Genomic DNA, 18,829 nt, shown 5'->3' with positions numbered 1-18,829 from the left:
ATAATTACTCTTCACTTGCCATCCGGAACCTTCCATTGAAGTCAAGGGCCAAATTTCAGCCTGTAATACCATTACAGTCATAAACTTTAAATCTAATTCAAATCCCCTATATTCTACTTCTGCAAGATTCATGTAAATAGTTCCTCCAGTAAAAGTAATACTATAATAAGGATCTTTGTATTTATATGGCCTTTTTTGTTTGAGTTTCTGTAGCCTTATTCCACACAGGCTGTTTAGACATGTGTAAGAGTCGGTCTAAAGAGAACGATATTGTCTCAACATTGCTAACAGAGACCTGGAGATGGAAAGTGGCCCTCATGGACACTGAGATCCTGAAGGAGAACTGCATGGTACAAGGAGTACTATGCTGCTCCCTGATATCCAGCGCTGGAAGGAACAACTACGATAAGGTCACATAACAACTGTTGTCGTTACAACGAACCATAACATGCGTGATAATCTTGCTTGAGAAGGCAGAGACTGATAACAAGCCATGGGCCAGAGGAGGAGCAACGTGTATTGCTCAGCATAAAAGAGGACTCTTTAGCAACCGAATTTTAGGAGATCTCCCCCACCAAGGATCACGACGATAGGAAGGACCGGCGGGATGCTGCCTGGACCTGGGACCATAGGGATGCCTTGGACACGTGGTGGTAGCTATAATCCTCTTTCCTTTTTTTTTTTACTTTATCTTTTCCTTCACTTTCTGTCTTTTTACCTATCACACGCCGCTTTATGGGCAAGCAATAAAATTGTGCTGTTTAATTGAAGCGTAGACCCTTGGCATGGTTGCCTTGATTTTTGCACTTTGAGATCATAGTTAATGAACCATCACGAGTCCACTGAGTGGATCGTGACAACATGTGCCATACATTACTTTTGGCACTGGCCCATTAGCATCAGCTGGAGACCTCTATGTTGTTGACCTCCATGTATGCCCCATTATTCCCTAAGTCTATTCACTCTTTCAATTTTTCAGTTTTGCTACTGGAATCCAAAACTGTAAAGATGGGAATCTTCAAACATTTGCTTACAAACAGAGTAAATTTATAAACATGAAAAAGTCTTACTAAACATAGTACTTTTAAATGCATTGCATCCCTCATCTGGAAATACTGTTTGATCTATTGACATACTGAATATGAAGAATATAAGAATATCAGGAAGCATTCTCACCAACCATAGAGCACTGGACTGGGACTCAAGAAGATCTGGTTTTATTCCTGGGTCTGTCACTAGCCTGCTGAGTAACCTCTGTTAAAGTTGCTTTACCTCTTTGTGCCTCAGTTTCACCATCTGTGAAGTTAAGATAACAATGCGGTCCTTTTTGTGAAGTGCTTTGAGACTTATGGAGAAAAAGCACTGTATAAGAGCCAGGAATTTATTGCTAAGAAATAACTTCAGCTTTTTTCATGCTCTCTCCAATTTTCTTTTCTAATGCAATGAAATACACACAAAATTCTGTCCTCTTTGAAATCGGTTTTCTTAAGAGTGAATGATAAAAGTGTTTGAGTCATTATGAGTGAATGACAAATACTGAAGACAGCATTATTCTAAGTGAATGACAAAAGTTGTGCTCCTTTCTAAAGTGTGCTAATAGCAATTCTTGCTCAAAGAAACATAGGTTACCAACCTACCTATGAAACATCTGTACTTCTGATAGGAAGGTATAAGGTAAGCAAGCAATAGCTTGGAGAACAGCGAGGTAACAATTTTTAATGTGAATACTAAATTTAAACAGCTCTTAGAGGACATTCATAATACAACAGCATGCATGCTAATAATACTAGTACTTGATTGCATTTTCCCATAACATTATTTTGACATACACATTCCTCAAAAATAGCGTTGTTTTTATTATTTCAAAGCAGTTCATAAGGTGCAAATTGTAGCTTATATAATTTTGATGTGTCCTTTAAAAAAATGTATGTGCTTCTTTTATCTTTGATGGTCTTTTTTTTTTTATTCATTTTTTTTAATCATTCATATTAGTTTTTAAAAAAAGCTTTGGTGATAGATCCAGAAAAGCTCCCATTGAATACATTTTTTCCCTTCCAAAAATTTTGAGAAAAGCAATTTCCCCTGACAGAGTGGTTTGAACCATTTTTTTTTCTATTCTGAACCTTGTTTTGCACTATAACACAATTCTGATTGCAACTTTTAATATGATAAATCCTGTAGTACTTACCCTGGCAAATCTTCTATTAGATACTCTTGTGGGCCCCAACTCAAGACATAGGACTTGGTTCTATAAGTAGTTGCAGCAGTTCAAAGCATAAGTTTAAATGGTCAGTATAAAACCCTTTAGACAATGTAAAAGCAATAGATCTAGTAGCATATTGGATGTTAAGCATAAATGCAAAACCATTCTAATTGAAATATAGTAATATAAAGAAGTTTTACTTGGCTAATCTGGTAATTTGAATAAAAAATTTGTGCACTACACTGACACCCCTCCAGCAGCACCACCATTTCAATAGACTTCCAGTTCATTGACTGATCACACACATCAACAGTGCTTGAACCAGGCCTTTTCCATAGAGGCATATGTAGGGGAGTCCCCAGCCATTCCTCTCTGGGAAAGTTTCTGTTGGTATATGCACACCATTTTTATACAATCTGACATTCTCCAAAGGCAAACATCTTCTCTTCTGAAATATCTTGGGGCCAAAAAGGTACCAGGTTGTTCTTGAAGTAATGGGTTAAGAAAAGGAGATTATATCTCTCTCCTAGAGGGGTTGGCTTTTCCCCATCCTTCAGTTCAAGCATTGCACCATACTAGAAAGACATCTCATGCTGTGGTAGGTACAGGAAATCTCCATTCCTTTTAACTGTGCTACCCTTTAGTGCAAAACAGTTCATTTATTTGGAAAATCTGAAATTACCTTATACACACAGCCACAGCAGTCAGTACTGAAAATTGCAGAGAATTGTTTGATCACAGCATTCTTAAAGGATGTGATAACTTAATCCAGCATGCATTTATACATTCTAGATTTCTTCATGGGTTTTTGTTTGGTTTTCTTCCAACATTATGTTACATAGATACATTGCCTTCCATCACAGTTATATGCAAAAATAATTATGAAGTTGACTTCCCAAATCTTTCACAGTATGCCAAGGATGAAATTTGTTTTCTTCTGTAAATTATTAAATTAGATCCTGGCCTGCCTTTTTTTACTTCCTGATTTTTTTCACTGTTAGTTGGAGCACGTGATTTCTGAATCATTGGGTTTTTTTCATAGTAACCACAGTAACCCATTTTTTTTTTTCAAATTCCAAACATTTATTTTAAAACCAATACTAATAAGTAGTCTTGTATGGTTCTTGTTGCCTATAGGTTTCATGCTATTGTCAGACTGACAAGACTGCATGACTGACTCATGGTAGTGCAATTTCACATGACCACACATTTGCCTTTCAGCTTCTCTTTCCTTTGCTGCTGCTTGTTATTTTTGCCATCAATATGTAAATTCACAGTCCTGCGTTTCTCTAGGTTTAGCAGCTCTTGGAATAGCTCCTTCAAATTGTGGTTCAGCTTGGCAGAGGTCTCCATAAAGGCACACTTCCACATCTTGGCCATGGCCTCTCCTTCACTGCTCTCCACCTCTCTGTTTTGGTTCTCATCATTTTTGTTCCCTACCAGCATTATTGGAATGCTTTCTAAGTCTCCTTTAATCTGACATATTTGTTCATAAATGGGTCTGAGTTCTTCCAAAGACTGATGGCTTGTGATAGAGTAAACCAAAATGAAAGCATGTCCTTTAGAAATAGAAAGACGTTGCATAGCTGGAAATTGATGGCTCCCTGTAGCGTCAGTTATCTGCAAAGTGCATATACTTTTATCACAGCTGATTACCTGCCAATAGGTGTCTTCAATGGTAGGGATGTAGCTTTCTCTGAAAGTGCCTTTCACAAATCTCAAGACCAAAGAACTTTTTCCAACTCCTCCAGCCCCAAACACAACAACCTTGTAATCATTGCTTTGCTCAGACATGTTTCTCAGTGTGTCTGATGCTCAGCTAAAGGGAAAAAAAATCTAGGAAAGAAAATAACAAAACCAACAAAGACATTATTCCAGGTATCTGCAGGGAATGCACTTTGTGATAACTTTTCCAATAAGAATAAGGAATGGAACATAAGTGCTTGGCATAATAGTTGTAACATTTAAGGAAGACTTGCAATAGGTTATAGAATGATTTATTTCAACAGTAGGTTTAAGACTTACAGTCTATCATGGGTTGTTAACAAAAGACCATCTTCATCACTTTACACCTTATTTTAAATTAAGGTTGTGATATAAGTATTCACTAATGTCCCCAGAATAAAAAGCTACATCTGTTCATCTGGGAACTGATCTGTCAGCAAGGCCAAGTACTGAACAAAATATAGAGGCTAATGAACTACTCTTTTCTCTGTAAAACAAGGCTCCACAAATCATCATTGAAGCACAATGGTAGACACATGGAAAACATTGTTAGGGATATGTAAGAGGTATCTGTGGATTCTTCAGCAATAGCATTAAGTATGTTTTGCTTTCTGACTTTCTGGGAGCATGCGCCCAACTTTGATGTGTTTTTCCACTTTGGTTTCAGATCAAAGAGTGCACTTTGGTAAACTGAAATGTTTTGTGTTCAATTTATCCTACTGTTCTATTTTTTATTTCACAGTAGATGATATTCAAATGGAGACATCCTACATTTAAAAGAAAGGTTGTGCAGGCAACTTTACAATATTTTGAAGTGGCTCATATTATCAAGCTTGGAGTAAAAGGGAAATGCATACATCAAGTCACAAAACTCCATGAGCCCAGAAGGTTTGCCAAAACCTATCTCTAAAAATAGCACCATGTATAGGGACAACATTATCAAATAAAAAAGGCAAAGTTCTATGAGGGTTGCAAGCTATAATTGTTTTGGAATTCATTGAAATAAATGTGAAAATTCAGAAAATTCTTCTTTCCGTCAGTGGTAGTTCATTAGTTGCACAGCATGTATGTGGATAACTGGCTAGCTGAAAAAGTTCACATAGACATAGTCCAGCTGGCTGGACAAAAATGCACATCGCTCTCAGCTTATCTGAAGTAAAGCAAAAGTTACACAATAACAGGAAGATTGCTGTGGGAAAAGAATGTTGCAGGTGGGAACAGATAACTACAGAAGAGAAACTAGGGGCGGGCTTGGTATTTAGGCAACTAACCAATAATGAGCTTAACTTTTGTAATATGTATGAGCTAATTATAACAAGGCATAAAAGGTGACTGTAAGGGACAATAAACGAAGTCTGCTGATCACTCATATTGAGTGACTGTGTCTTCCCTCCGTCGCGACACATGTATAATTATATTTTTATGTTTAGTGATATCTATAGCAAATAAACACTAAAAAATTAAACACTAAAAGGCAAAAAGTTTAGGATATCCTTACTCTTCATACCAAAGCTAAATCTAGCATTATAAAAACAGTATGCATTGAACAAACTGCAAAATTTTCTGCACCCATATTTATTCTGAGGAAAATGTACTGATTTAATAAGGGAGACTGTAAGTGAAATACCATTAGCTTTTCCATGGGCCTTAGTGGACAGGTGACTGAATTTACCTGTTGCAATGTTGCCTGGGTAGTAGATAACCCAGGCTGCTCCTGTCTGTCTGTAGAGGTATATATCCATGTTTTCTTCCTGGTCAGGTAGCCTATAGCAGACACTCACTGCAACATCACTCATCCTAGCCTTTTCTTTAATCCTTACCCATAAGGTCTCAGTTGGCTCCTCATCCATCCCCAGGCAGAGCTGCATGCATTCCAACTGCTCACTCACATAAAGGGCAACTCCCCATCCTTCAAATGTATATTCTTCAGATATATTTATATCCTCCAGATATAAGCTGATACTGCTGTTTCTAAAGCTTTTACTAGGATTGGTCCTGGTTTCCTTTGAGGTTCACCTGATGTTTCAGTTTTGTGCTAACCAACACATCTATCCATGTAAACATCCCACTATCATCTGTGATAAAGCAGAGACCATCTCATTGCAATGGATTGCGTACTATTCTGTCAGACTTCACTTACTTTAAAAATTGCTATAAAAATTTTGGCTCAAAGATGCCTTAACACAATCACCACTTTCAACTTGGTATTAAGTTTTCATCTACTTCTCTTTTACTTGTTTTGCAATTTTGATTTAAGAGGACACCACTACACTGGATTGCTTTTAATTTGCAATGTATCTCAGTAACTATTCTGTAATAAGAAATAAGCTGCATTTGAATGTTCCAACTCCCAGGCTGCATGCAAGTATCAGGCTGTTTATGCACTTGAAACAGTATTTACTGTGAAATATTTGACTCAGTATATAGGACTGGTTCCAAATCTTCAGGTTTTTTCCCCTTAATACTTTGTATTAGTAGGTTTAATTGAGCAAGCATCAGTATTACATACTAGAAGAAAAATGGCAATGTTGTGAAATATGAATACATAATATTAGAAATATTAGCTTCCTTTCCTATGAAAAATTTAGTTAAAGGTTCCAGAAAAAAAATCATTTGGGACAATTCATTCTGTTGCAGCACAAACTAGTAGGCTGCAACAAGGCTTTTACCCTCAGTCAGATTCTACTGTCCCTACTGTATCTCCTTCCTCCAAAGGCCAGACCACACTACACCCCCATCCAACCCCCTCTCCCCCAATCCTCAGGGCTATTTAACCACTTAGCAGGAACAAGCTACACCTGCACATCATCCATGTCAATCAACCCACTGCCTCTGCGGCAAGGCCACAGCTGCATATTATCAATGCCAATCAACCCACTGCCTTCATTCCTCTACAATTCCCCTTTTTTGTTTTTAACCAATAAGGCTATGTCTGTCATCCATTGCAGGGCCCTTGGCAGGATGTGTGGAAAGGCTGTTCAGGTTGAATTAAGAAGACACAAAGCTACATCTGATTCAGCCACCGCATCAGGGTCACTCAGATGTTGTGACTCCCCTCTCAAGGGTTCTGTGGAACAGCCGGTATCTGATGTCCTCTTGTCAATTCTAGGATCTAAAACAGGCTTAACACACCTAGCGGGAAACCACCGTGGCCCTGCATCTGTGGAGACACAAGCATACCCTCAACCCCAGGTAATTAAATCCCACAGGCCTGTCCATTTTCCCATTTGTAGGTCTTGCATTAAGACCTTTGCTCAGCTAGGAGGATCTCCTCCCTGCAAAGACAAGAAATGCGAGATAATCACAGGACATTCTTTCCCAGCCGGCACAATCAAATAATTCAACATATACACAGCATTTCAGAGACGAGCATGCGGAGTCTCAGAACCCATTCCCCCCTTTTTGTTTTTCAAGAATTAGCTTTAAAGTACGATGAACATGTTCCACAATGGCTTGGCTAGTTGGGGAATGCGGGATGCCAGTAACATGTTCCACCCCCCAAGAGGCAAGGAACTTGGCCATGCGTGCAGATGAATATGCTGGCCCATTGCCTGTCTTTAGATGCTTTGGAACCCCCCAGAGCAGCCCAAGCCTGTCGAAGATGTGAAATGGCATCCAGAGCCTTCTCCCCAGTATGGGCCAATGCCCACACAACTTTTGAGAAGGTATCAACAGAGACATGAACATACTGTAAACAACCGAAAGAAGGCACATGTGTAACATCAGTTTGCCACAGATCCAAGGACTGATATCCTCATGGATTGACTCCTCATGGAAACGTCAGTCTGGGACCCAATCACCCAAGCAGCAATGATGGATTTTGCATCCACAAAAGATATTTTAAGTTGACAGACCAGTGCCCAAGCCCCCTGATGAAAAATTGATGAGACATGAGGGCCTGTCGTATCAGATCTGGCACTGGAGGAGTCCAAGTGGGAGCTGCAAGAGCATCAGCATGGGCATTTCCTTCACAGATGAATCCTGGCAATCCAGTGTGACTACGGATGTGCAGGATGTAATATCTATGTGTACGTCTACTCACTATTACCCATAATGTTTTTAATAAAAAAAATAGTTGTTCTGAATTTACCTCCTTAAGCAGTGCGCAGTCAATGCGTCACGCAACATCTGCAACATAAGCAGTCTGTAACAATGTTTACAGCACATCAAGAAAACATTTTAAAGGCAACAATGACAGCACTAAGTTCAACCAATTGAGGTGATTCCTGTGTCAAGTGTATCAATTCTTGCCATTGCTTCCCATCATGCCAAATGATCACTGCCTTTCCTGATTTCCCAGAACCATCTGTAAAAACTGTAGGGCCTTGCACTGGACCATCTGCTGCCAGCGGCTTTTGAAGTATTTGTATGTCCGAATAAGTTTGTAATAATTTATGACTGGGAAGATGCTAGGATATTTGTCCCTTGAATCCTTCCAGAGCCAACTGAAACGGTAAACTGTTTGCCAAACACAAGCTTACATAATTGCATTCAGTGGGAATTATCAAGTAATTGGGATCTCGGCCAGTGAACTGAACACACCATGTACATCCTTTGGTGATGGTTATTGATACTAGTTCAGTCTGCATGCTCACTGTCTTCCGTGGTTGTACAGATAAAAATAACCACTCTAAGACATGTAGCAGATATTGTCAGCACTCATTCCATTAGCCCAACAGTCCCATGGGATGATAGTTAGCAGTGGCAACATATAAACTTAGAGTTTCTAAGTCTACACAGTGTACCCTTTTTTGTTGCAGACCATTGGCCACTCTCTAGGGCTGAGGTGGCTTCCTTAGTTAGTGATTGCAAAAACATTAAAATCAGTGTCACCCTTCAATAGATCAAAGAGTGGTTTACAATTGGTCTGTTGTAAGGCCCAAGTATGGCCTTACCCAATTTATGGTCCCTAATAAATTTTGCAAATCATTTAGGGTTCTGACATTTAATCAGAGCTGGATAGACTGTGGCTCAAGCATCTGATCTAGCACTTTAACTCCCAAGTATTTCCACAGGGCTTGTTGTTGAGTCTTTTCTGGTGCTATACGTAGCCCAAAGGTGGCCAACAACTGCTGCAAAACTGGATACACTTGTTGAAGCTCAGACTTATTTGCAGCTGATACAAGAATATCATCCATATAATGATAACAATATACTTGTGGAAATTGTTCCCATACAGGTGACAATGCCTTTGCTACATACCATTGACATATAGCAGGACTGTTTTTTATACCCTGTGGCAACACCGTCCATTGGTATCGCTTACAAGGAGTCATATTGTTTCTGCTAGGTATGGAAAAAGCAAATTTACATTTACCTGCAGAAGAATGGCTGCAGAAGCATGGCTTTAGAATCTCTGAAGATCTGCACAATCCAGGCCTGGTATTACAATAGGCCTGTAATCAGAATTGTACTGAAGTTGCTGTGCTGAAGTTAACAAGAAAGGTAGCCTTGAGCTATTCTTGAATCCTGAGACCAAGTAATTATGTTGTGCCAACAGGCCGTGGCTGTAACAAGATACAGCTGCTGGGAAAGCAGGTGCAGGGCCAAGAAAGATAGGGACCGGTATAGGAAAATAGGGAGTAACAAACTACAAGGCTGAAGCACAGCAACTCAATTAGCTACATGGATAGAATGCTTATTTTAGTCATGATAATTAGGGGTGTGAGAACCGCGCGCGTTTAGAGACTACTAACCAATTATATTTCTGCTTTATGAATATGCATGTGTATTGGTTCTATATAAGTAGTGTTAGAAACTAATAAAGTTGAGCAAGATGCATAACTCATATTGAGCGTCTTCTTGACTCCGGCGAACCCTTCTTCCAACAATTGGCGCCCGAACAACGGGAAAGCTGATAATTGCTGGAAAAACTCTGCCTTTGCATCGCGACGGTGGGCTTTGCAAAGTTGGGAGTCGCTGTGAAGAGTTCGAGCAGGAAGACGTCCGTAAGGAGTAAAGGCGTCTGAATCCGGCATTGACGTCGTGCACGGACCTGCACCGGTAAGACCGTTTTTTCCTCGATGATGGAAAGAGAAGCGGCACTCACGCTATTATCTGATATTCTTGCTAAGTGAGAGGCTAGCGTGAGCACTAAGAAGCTCCATGAGCTCTGTAGGTGGGCGAATGAAAAAGGACACTTAAAAGACCCGCAATTGCTGTTTAGTGTGACTGAGTGGCGAGAGGTCGGGGATTCCCTTTGCGATGCGATCCTTAGCAGCAGTAAATCGGCCAAGGACTTGGGGATTGCCTGCTGGGAGGTCATAAATCATTTACGATCCCTAGTTGCGGAAAAAAAATGGCTATGGCTGCCTCAGACCTCCTCGGTCAGGAAGCCGAGTCACAGTCTTCCCAATTGTTTAGTCTCGGCGCTCCATCTGTGAAAGGCATAATTGTGCCCATTAAAAAATCTGCGACCGAGCTGTTAAACCCGACACCATCTCCGGAGGGTGCCGCCGCATCGGGTACTCCGCGCCGCCCTGACAGCTACCGAGAGCCGTCCCCCCTGTTAGATGAGGACGAGGGTACTACGGCGGGTCCGAGTGCGCCTCTGAATGAGAACGCGGAGTCTGCTGAAGACACTGAACCCACCCCACCTGCACCTGCCCCGATCCCCCGTCCCCGAACCAAACCCTCCGACCGGACCCTAAACCGCTTGCAGCAGCGATTGACTGAATGCCATCTGCCTACTGCCGGTCGTGATGTTCAGATCCTGACCCAGGAGGGTGTTATCCTCCACCCTGCCGCTCCTGACAGTCATTGGTCTGGGGTTGTAAGGGACGCTATATTGGAGGGAGAGTGGGAAGCTGCTTCTGCTGTTGCTTGTCCAGTGCGAACTACTGCTTTACCTGCTGGTTCAGCGGCCGCTGTGTGGAAACCTTTTGATTGGAAATTTATGCAGCAGCTGCGACAAGCCGTTACACAATATGGATTACAATCTGAACCGGTCAAACACTTGTTGACTTATTTTTTTGACTCGGAAATTATGACACCCGGTGACTGTGCTTCGCTGGCTAGGTTGCTTCTTACTCCGGCGCAGTATTTACTTTTTGAAAAGGAATGGGAACAACAAGTGCGTAAGACTTTGCTGCAGCCCAGGGCTCAGGGGCATCCCCTGTGCGATGTTAAGGAGAACATGCTGCTAGGTCGGGACATTTATGCTGACCCTAAGGTACAATTAATGTTTTCTATGGAAATGCATAGTGCCTCTGCCCTGGCTGCACGGCACGCCCTGATGCTTGTTCCCTCGGACCGTAAGGCCCCTTCCTTTACGGCGGTGAAACAGGGAGTGACGGAGCCCTTTGATAGTTTTGTAAAATGGCTAGTGCAAGCCTTAGACCAAACCTACAATATGACAGAGGACCTTAAGGTACAAATGCTCCAGATGCTAGCTTTTGAAAATGCTAATCCATGGGCCAAAACGATTTTGTCCTCCCTTCCCCGAACGGCCACGGTGGAGGACATGCTGGAGCGGATGGTACACAGCGCATCTGCCCAGCAGGCCGCCTTCGTCTCTAACGCTGTAAGTTCTGCTGTATCCACAGCCATACAAAACCATACCCAGGCACTGGCTGCTGTACTTAAACCTACTGTGTGACCGCGAACTCCGCAAAAGTTTTATACGGGACCTTGTTTTCTCTGTGGGGGGAGAGGTCATCAGCGCCGTAACTGCTCGGTGTCTGTATGGTGTGAACATTGCGGAACTACTTCTCATGCTACTAAATTCTGTTGGCGTCTGGGAAACTACAAGCGCAGCGCGAACAGCGGCCGCGTGCAGACAAAAGTAGTTCCGCCACCGCAGACCCCGCCGCCGCAGACCCCGGTCTCCCAGCAACCCGGGGAAGCTTGGGACTCGACTTGGCAACAGCAGTAGATGTCACTCTGTTTGACACGACACCGCAAAAGATTCCAACCACGACCTTTGGCCCCGTACACTCCTCGTGTCACCGATTTGGAACTCTCCTCTTAGGCCGATCTTCGGCTGGACTAAAGGGTATCTTTGTAATTCCGGGGCTTATTGATGCTGATTATACAGGACAGATTATTATTGTGGCTTACACATTGTATCCGCCTCTCCACATACCGCGCGGCAGTAAAATTGCTCAATTAGTTCCCATGAGAAATTTCACTGATAGCGTATGTGCGCCACCTTGTGACTCTTTACCGAATCGTAGCAATAACGGCTTTGGCTCTACAAACGAACTTGTATGCTTTACTATGTCAATGAACAACCGCCCAGAAGCCAGAGTCACGTTACGGAGGGGAAACGAAACTTGTACTTTTATTGCACTTTTTGATACAGGAGCTGATGTTACTATCGTCACCCGCCATGTATGGCCTAGACATTGGCCTACTAGACCGGCTGCAGAAGGAGTCAGCGGCATCGGAAGCGTCTCTCTCCCACATTCTAGCACGGAGCCGATCATTATTCAAGTGGAAGACAAAATAGCATCAGCACATGTACTGATTTTGCCTTTACCAGATGGCATCTCTGCCCTCATCGGCCTCGAAATAATGACTCATTTGGGAGTAGTGTTAACTACCCCTGGTACGGTTTTCTGGCAGCGGCCCCTGCGGGGCAGCCTCCCATCCTAAAACTCACCTGGCTTACAGATGAGCCTGTCTGGGTGGAGCAGTGGCCACTACAACAAGAGAAGCTGCAGATAGCGCATCAGCTGGTACAAGAACAACTGAATGCTCACCATATTAAGCCATCCACTAGCCCTTGGAATACCCCCATCTTTGTTATACCGAAAATGTCTGGAAAGTTTTGCTTACTTCATGACTTACGCAAGGTGAATGAACAAATGCGAGCCATGGGAGCGCTCCAGCCCGGATTACCAACTCCTACTATGATACCTAAAGACTGGGCCTTATTAATTGTAGACCTAAAGGACCGTTTCTTTACCATACCTCTACATCCCTCAGATACACCGCGCGTCGCCTTCACCTTGCCAGCGATTAACAAGGATCGGCCAGCTCACCGTTATGCATGGGTGGTCCTTCCACAGGGAATGCGCAACAGTCCTACCATGTGTCAACTTTTCGTCGCTGCAGCATTACAGCCCTTACGTCAACAGTGGCCGCATGCTCTCATTTATCATTATATGGACAATATTTTAGTAGCTCAACCACAGCCCTTTACAGAACAAAACCTACAACACCTTATGCAAATGATTGGACGGGCGGGATTACAAGTGGCACCAGAAAAGATTCAAAAACAATCTCCGTTCCGATACCTGGGATGGAAGATTAATGACAGCATAATAACGCCACAGAAAACCACCATTGCCACTGAGATTAAAACCCTTACTGATGCGCAGACACTGATGGGGGATTTACAATGGGTACGGGGTACGTCCCCTTCTGGGCATTACTAATGAAGATCTAGCTCCCCTACGGCCTCTTTTACAAGGCACAGATGCAGCTAAGTCCATTCGCCTCACTAATGACCAACGGAAATGTATCCAGCATCTTGGGCACCTGGTCTCAGCACGATGGGCAGCTCGACGAGATGCTACCCTCCCCCTTCAACTACTGGTGGTTTCTCGCCCTGTCTCTGTTTTTGCTGTTATCATGCAGTGGCAAAAGAAAAAAGGGGGAGATGACCTCTTCTATGTCTTGGAATGGATATTCTTATCCCTTCAACCTAAGAAAATGGTTCAAACTCGCATGGAAGCAATAGCCGAAGTCATTTGCAAAGGTCGTGATAGGATGATAGCTATTTCAGGGGAAGAACCATTTAGTATTCACCTGCCAATGAAGGGAGCAGACCTAGAATGGGCCTTGAGGAACTCTGTTGCTTTACAATTGGCACTCTTAGGATATTCTGGACAGATATCACGAGAACAGCTAAAGGGGAAAGATATCCACTTTTTGAGAACATATTCATGGATGGAAATACCTAAGCATTCATCTGTTCCGCTTCGGGATGGTCTTACAGCATTCACGGATGCAGGCAAGGCTACTCAACGGGCTGCTGTGGTCTGGAAGGAAAAGGAACTCTGGCAGCAACATATTATTGTTGCCCACCCTACAGATAATTTACAGACATTGGAGCTGCTTGCAGTTTGTTGGGCTATAGCAAACTGGCGCACGGTGGCGTTGAACATTGTCACCGATTCACTATATGTGGCAGGAGTAGCTCAAAGGATAGAGGATTCACTTTTGAGAGAGGTAACCAACCCACAACTAAATGAATTATTCCAGCAACTTCAACGAGCTACAAGGCAGAGATCTGCGCCATACTGTATCATTCATATCAGAAGCCACAAACGGCAGGAAGGCTTAGGAGAAGGTAATCACAGAGCAGATCAATTGGTTAGCCTGACACGAACTGCACCCGTCAATCAATTTGAAGCCGCACGAATCTCCCACACTCAGTTCCATCAAAATGCTAAGGGATTAAAAAGACAATTTCGGCTGACATATGCTGAGGCACAGGGTATTGTTAGGAGTTGCTCGCAGTGCAGTCACCATGGCCCTGGCCTAGGGATGGGGGTCAATCCCTGAGGCCTGAGGGCATTAGAGGTCTGGCAGATGGATGTCACTCATGTTCCTGAATTTGGCAGGTTGAAATATGTACACGTCACGGTAGACACCTATTCAAAATTTATTTGGGCAACTGTGCAACCTGGGGAAAGAGCCTTGCATGTGTGTAAACATCTAACAGCCTGTTTTGCCGTCATGGGAGTTCCAGAACAGACTAAGACGGATAATGGTCCTGCCTATGTCAGTCAAATTCTGCGGAAATTTCTTATTACGTGGGGAGTACAGCATAAAACTGGAATATCTCATTCTCCCACGGGACAAGCCATCGTCAAAAGAACAAACAGGACATTGAAGGACTATCTGCAGAAATTTGCGGACATTACAGATCCAAAGGAGCGTCTACACAGAACCTTGTTTGTTCTCAATCACTTGTGTGTGTTTGGGGACGATTCAGAACCCCCAGCTATCATTCATGCTACTTGTGTAAATACTGCAGCCCCAAGAACTGAATTATCTGTTTATTATAGAAATCCGTGGTCAGGGGAATGGGAAGGTCCTGCCCCTGTTTTGTTTAATGGTCGAGGTTATATGTGTGTTTCCACCCCTACAGGTCCAGTATGGGCACCCAGTAAATGGACACATGCTGATATCACTAATCATAAAACTGGTACTGGAAGCTTGCCAGCGGGAGCTACATCGGCGGCATCTAGCCACACAGCCTCCGGTGTTGGAGGCATCGCTGCTGTTACAGAAGAGGACAATCTGGGCCTCCCCGAGGAATGCATGTGACCAGCTACAGGCAGAACTAGAGAACAGAACTCTGCACTATTCCTTACATGCCTGTGACTGTGGACAAAGGGAATGTGGCTGGGTTCTATTACTTTGTGGCTTATGTAAACTTGTATGGTGGGTCTGTGTATATACCTTGCAAACGGATTTAGGGTGTTTACAGTGTAAATGGAAAATTAGAGAGAGGAATCCTTTTTGGGAATTGCAAGAAGGCATTAGAGGAGACCACCGGTTTGCTCAAGATCTGTTTGCCCTGTTTGAAGCTACTGAAAGCGCAAATCGAGCACAGTGGCAGCGGCGGGTTTGCAGATATTTGGACGGCCTTGGGCTGCTACATTAGACTAAAATTATAAGTAGGGAGTGTGGTAAAGATATTTTTATACCCCAAAAATATGCTGCCCCTGCCAAAAGGTGGGGGAAGGCTCAGAATGAAGGCAAGGAGAGCTCACAGAAAGTAACGTTTCATTTAAGCATGCTCAAATGGTGGATTTGGTTTATGGTCTTGATGAATGTGTTACCCGTTGGCCAAAGTATTTTTAACATCTTGCCTAGAACAAACATATGGGTGACATGGGCAAATATCACAGGGGTAACAGACTTTTGTTTAGGTTTGCAGCAAGCAGACAACCCCTTTAGAACTTGCTTAATTGGTATTCCCCTGCAGGAGAATGAAGCGGACTTTGATGGTTTTCGGAATGTCAAAACAGTGAATCTGACTTCCAATGAAAAGGGAACATGCCTGAGTCCGAATGGGCAATTTGTTTGGCCTTCTATGCGTAATGCAGCGTGGCAGAAAACGGTTATTGAAAATTTGAATCGACCATATCATTTGCCATTGCAGGAGTTAGACCTATTGGGTAGCATTACGCCTGTTAAGTACGTTAACGTGACTGCAACGGGAATGCCAGAATGCGAGGACACGGTACCACCACTTCAACCTGCAAATGGCACTGGAGTAATTTGGTTTGGTGAACCGTGGCAATTGTGGCTAGCATGACAAGGTGAATGGGAGTTTGATACATAGTTTCAAAATTTAACCGGTTCACCTAACTGGGGTGAACTGAAAGCTGGAGGGTTACATGTAAATGTATCAGGGGGCTATCAGTTGCCACCGGGAGTCTTTTTGATATGTGGAGATAGAGCATGGCCAGGGATTCCTTTGAATCCTGTCGGTGGACCATGTTATTTAGGGTGTTTAACTTTGTTTGCTCCACATATGAAAGACTTATTGAAAATGACTCCACAATTTCATAGATCACGGAGGGCACTGCGCACCTTTGATGAAACATGTAATGACCGAGTCGATCTGCAGTCTGTAACAACAAATGTCCTAGCCTCCATATTTATGCCAGGAGCAATGACTGCATTAAACGCTAAGAATATACGAAGGTTAGCGTGTTGGGGAGAGAAGCAATTTAATCTTACATCGTAGATTTTAAGTTCATTACCGCTTGACGTAGATAGTGTTAGGCATGCTACATTACAAAATAGAGCTGCAATAGATTTTTTGTTATTAGCACATGGACACGGTTGTGAGGATTTTGAAGGGATGTGTTGTGTGAACCTTTCCGATCATTCCATATCTATCCACAAGAAGTTGTCACAACTGCAGGGAAACATGAAGCATATTCTTGCTGATGATAATCCCTTTGATGAATGGTTGAGAGGATTGGGCATAACAGGTTGGTTAAAGACATTATTGATGGAAGGAATACGCTTTGTTATAATCATTATAGTAATGCTTTTAGTTTTTAGCTGTGTTTTTTCTTTATTAAAGAGATTAGTTTTTAACATAACCAATCAGGCCTGGCTTGTGCAAAAGAAAAAAGGGGGAATTGCAGAAGAATGGCTGCAGAAGCATGGCTTTAGAATCTCTGAAGATCTGCACAATCCAGGCCTGGTATTACAATAGGCCTGTAATCAGAATTGTACTGAAGTTGCTGTGCTGAAGTTAACAAGAAAGGTAGCCTTGAGCTATTCTTGAATCCTGAGACCAAGTAATTATGTTATGCCAACAGGCCGTGGCTGTAACAAGATACAGCTGCTGGGAAAGCAGGTGCAGGGCCAAGAAAGATAGGGACCGGTATAGGAAATAGGGAGTAACAAACTACAAGGCTGAAGCACAGCAACTCAATTAGCTACATGGATAGAATGCTTATTTTAGTCATGATAATTAGGGGTGTGAGAACCGCGCGTGTTTATAGACTACTAACCAATTATATTTTTGCTTTACGAATATGCATGTGTATTGGTTCTATATAAGTAGTGTTAGAAACTAATAAAGTTGAGCAAGATGCATAACTCATATTGAGCGTCTTCTTGACTTTGGCGAACCCTTCTTCCAACATTTATCAGCTTCATGTAAAGGAATACTGAAAAAACAATCTTTTAAACCTATTACCAAAATGTCCCAGTTTCACAGGATCATTGTCGGGGAAGGCATGCCCGATTGCAGGGCTCCCATTCCCTCCATTACATCATTTGCTTTCCTTAAATCTTGTAACAAGCGCCATTTGCCCTATTTCTTTTTTATCACAAACACAGGGGTATTCCAAGGACTATGGGAAGGTTCTTAGGTGACCTTGTGCTAATTGTTCTTTGACTAATTGCTGGAGGGCTACACATTTTTCCTCAGGGAGGGGCCACTGTTCCACCCAAACAGGGGTATCTGTCTTCCAAGTCAAAGGCAGAGTAGGTCTTTGTACACCCTCCATCACAATGGCCCCTATTAAAAATCCTTCTGGGTACCAATGATGAATCCCCACTGTCCCAAAATGTCCCATCCCCACAAATTCATAGGGACAGATTGTTGCTGTCTGGCCCTCAGGGTTTTGAACCTGCACCATATACTGATTTTGGACACTCTGTGTCACACCACCCACTCCCGCGAATATGGAACCTGCCAAACAGACAGGCCGAGAACAAGGCCAGATGCACACAGATATAATAGTTACATCTGCTCCCATGTCAATCATTCCAGTCACCCATATTGCGGAAGGGGTCCCTTTGGCAAAGGTGATTTTACAGGTTAGAGTTGGTCAAGCATTTTATACACTCAGAGTCCAGAAAATTTGTGGTGTTCCTGTCAAACCAAACCCTTCTTTGCCCTGGACTTTGTCATGGGCATAATTAACTTGCACCCAGAAAGGAATTAATTGTGCAATCCAACTACCTTCAGGAATTGACACCGGGGGGGTGTTGGTGGTGGTGTGTGTGTGTGTCCACACCATTGCTTCAATCTGACCCATATAATCAGCATCAATGACTCCTGGCAAGACAAACAAACTTTGTAACGTTACACTACAGCATCCAAGCAACAGCACACTCAATTTATTGCTGATGGGTCCCACAGCATTTAGTGGGACCTTACGTACTTTATCATCCTCTATTGTGATGGCGGCTGCTGTGGTAACATCCAATCCAGCGCTCCCTGAAGTTCGGGCTGCGAGTTGACTGCATAAGCCTGGAATTGTTGTGGAGGATTCACTTGTATCATCACACTGTTTCCACCCCCCCACATTCCTCCCCCTGTTTCCCTACTTGCAGGTGGCAACAGAATGCAACTGTCCTTGAGTGTTAAATTTAGATCTACAGTATTTTGCAAAACGCCCTGGTTTGTTA

At 42.9% G+C, this 18,829-nt stretch overlaps 1 protein-coding gene across 1 annotated transcript; it reads right to left on the bottom strand.

Annotated features, from left to right (window-relative positions):
- Nucleotides 1-247: 247 nt before the first annotated feature.
- Nucleotides 248-5,052, bottom strand: LOC119140758 (GTP-binding protein Di-Ras2-like). Its single transcript, XM_037372331.1, has one exon. It carries the CDS (start codon nucleotides 3,995-3,997, stop codon nucleotides 3,398-3,400), a length of 600 nt encoding a protein of 199 aa, XP_037228228.1. The 5' UTR covers nucleotides 3,998-5,052; the 3' UTR covers nucleotides 248-3,397.
- Between the last annotated feature and the right edge of the window lie 13,777 nt (nucleotides 5,053-18,829).

This window comes from Falco rusticolus, chromosome W (genome assembly GCF_015220075.1).
Source record: "Falco rusticolus isolate bFalRus1 chromosome W, bFalRus1.pri, whole genome shotgun sequence".
Classification (NCBI taxonomy): Eukaryota; Metazoa; Chordata; class Aves; order Falconiformes; family Falconidae; genus Falco; species Falco rusticolus.
This window is presented reverse-complemented; position numbering and strand designations above follow the sequence as displayed.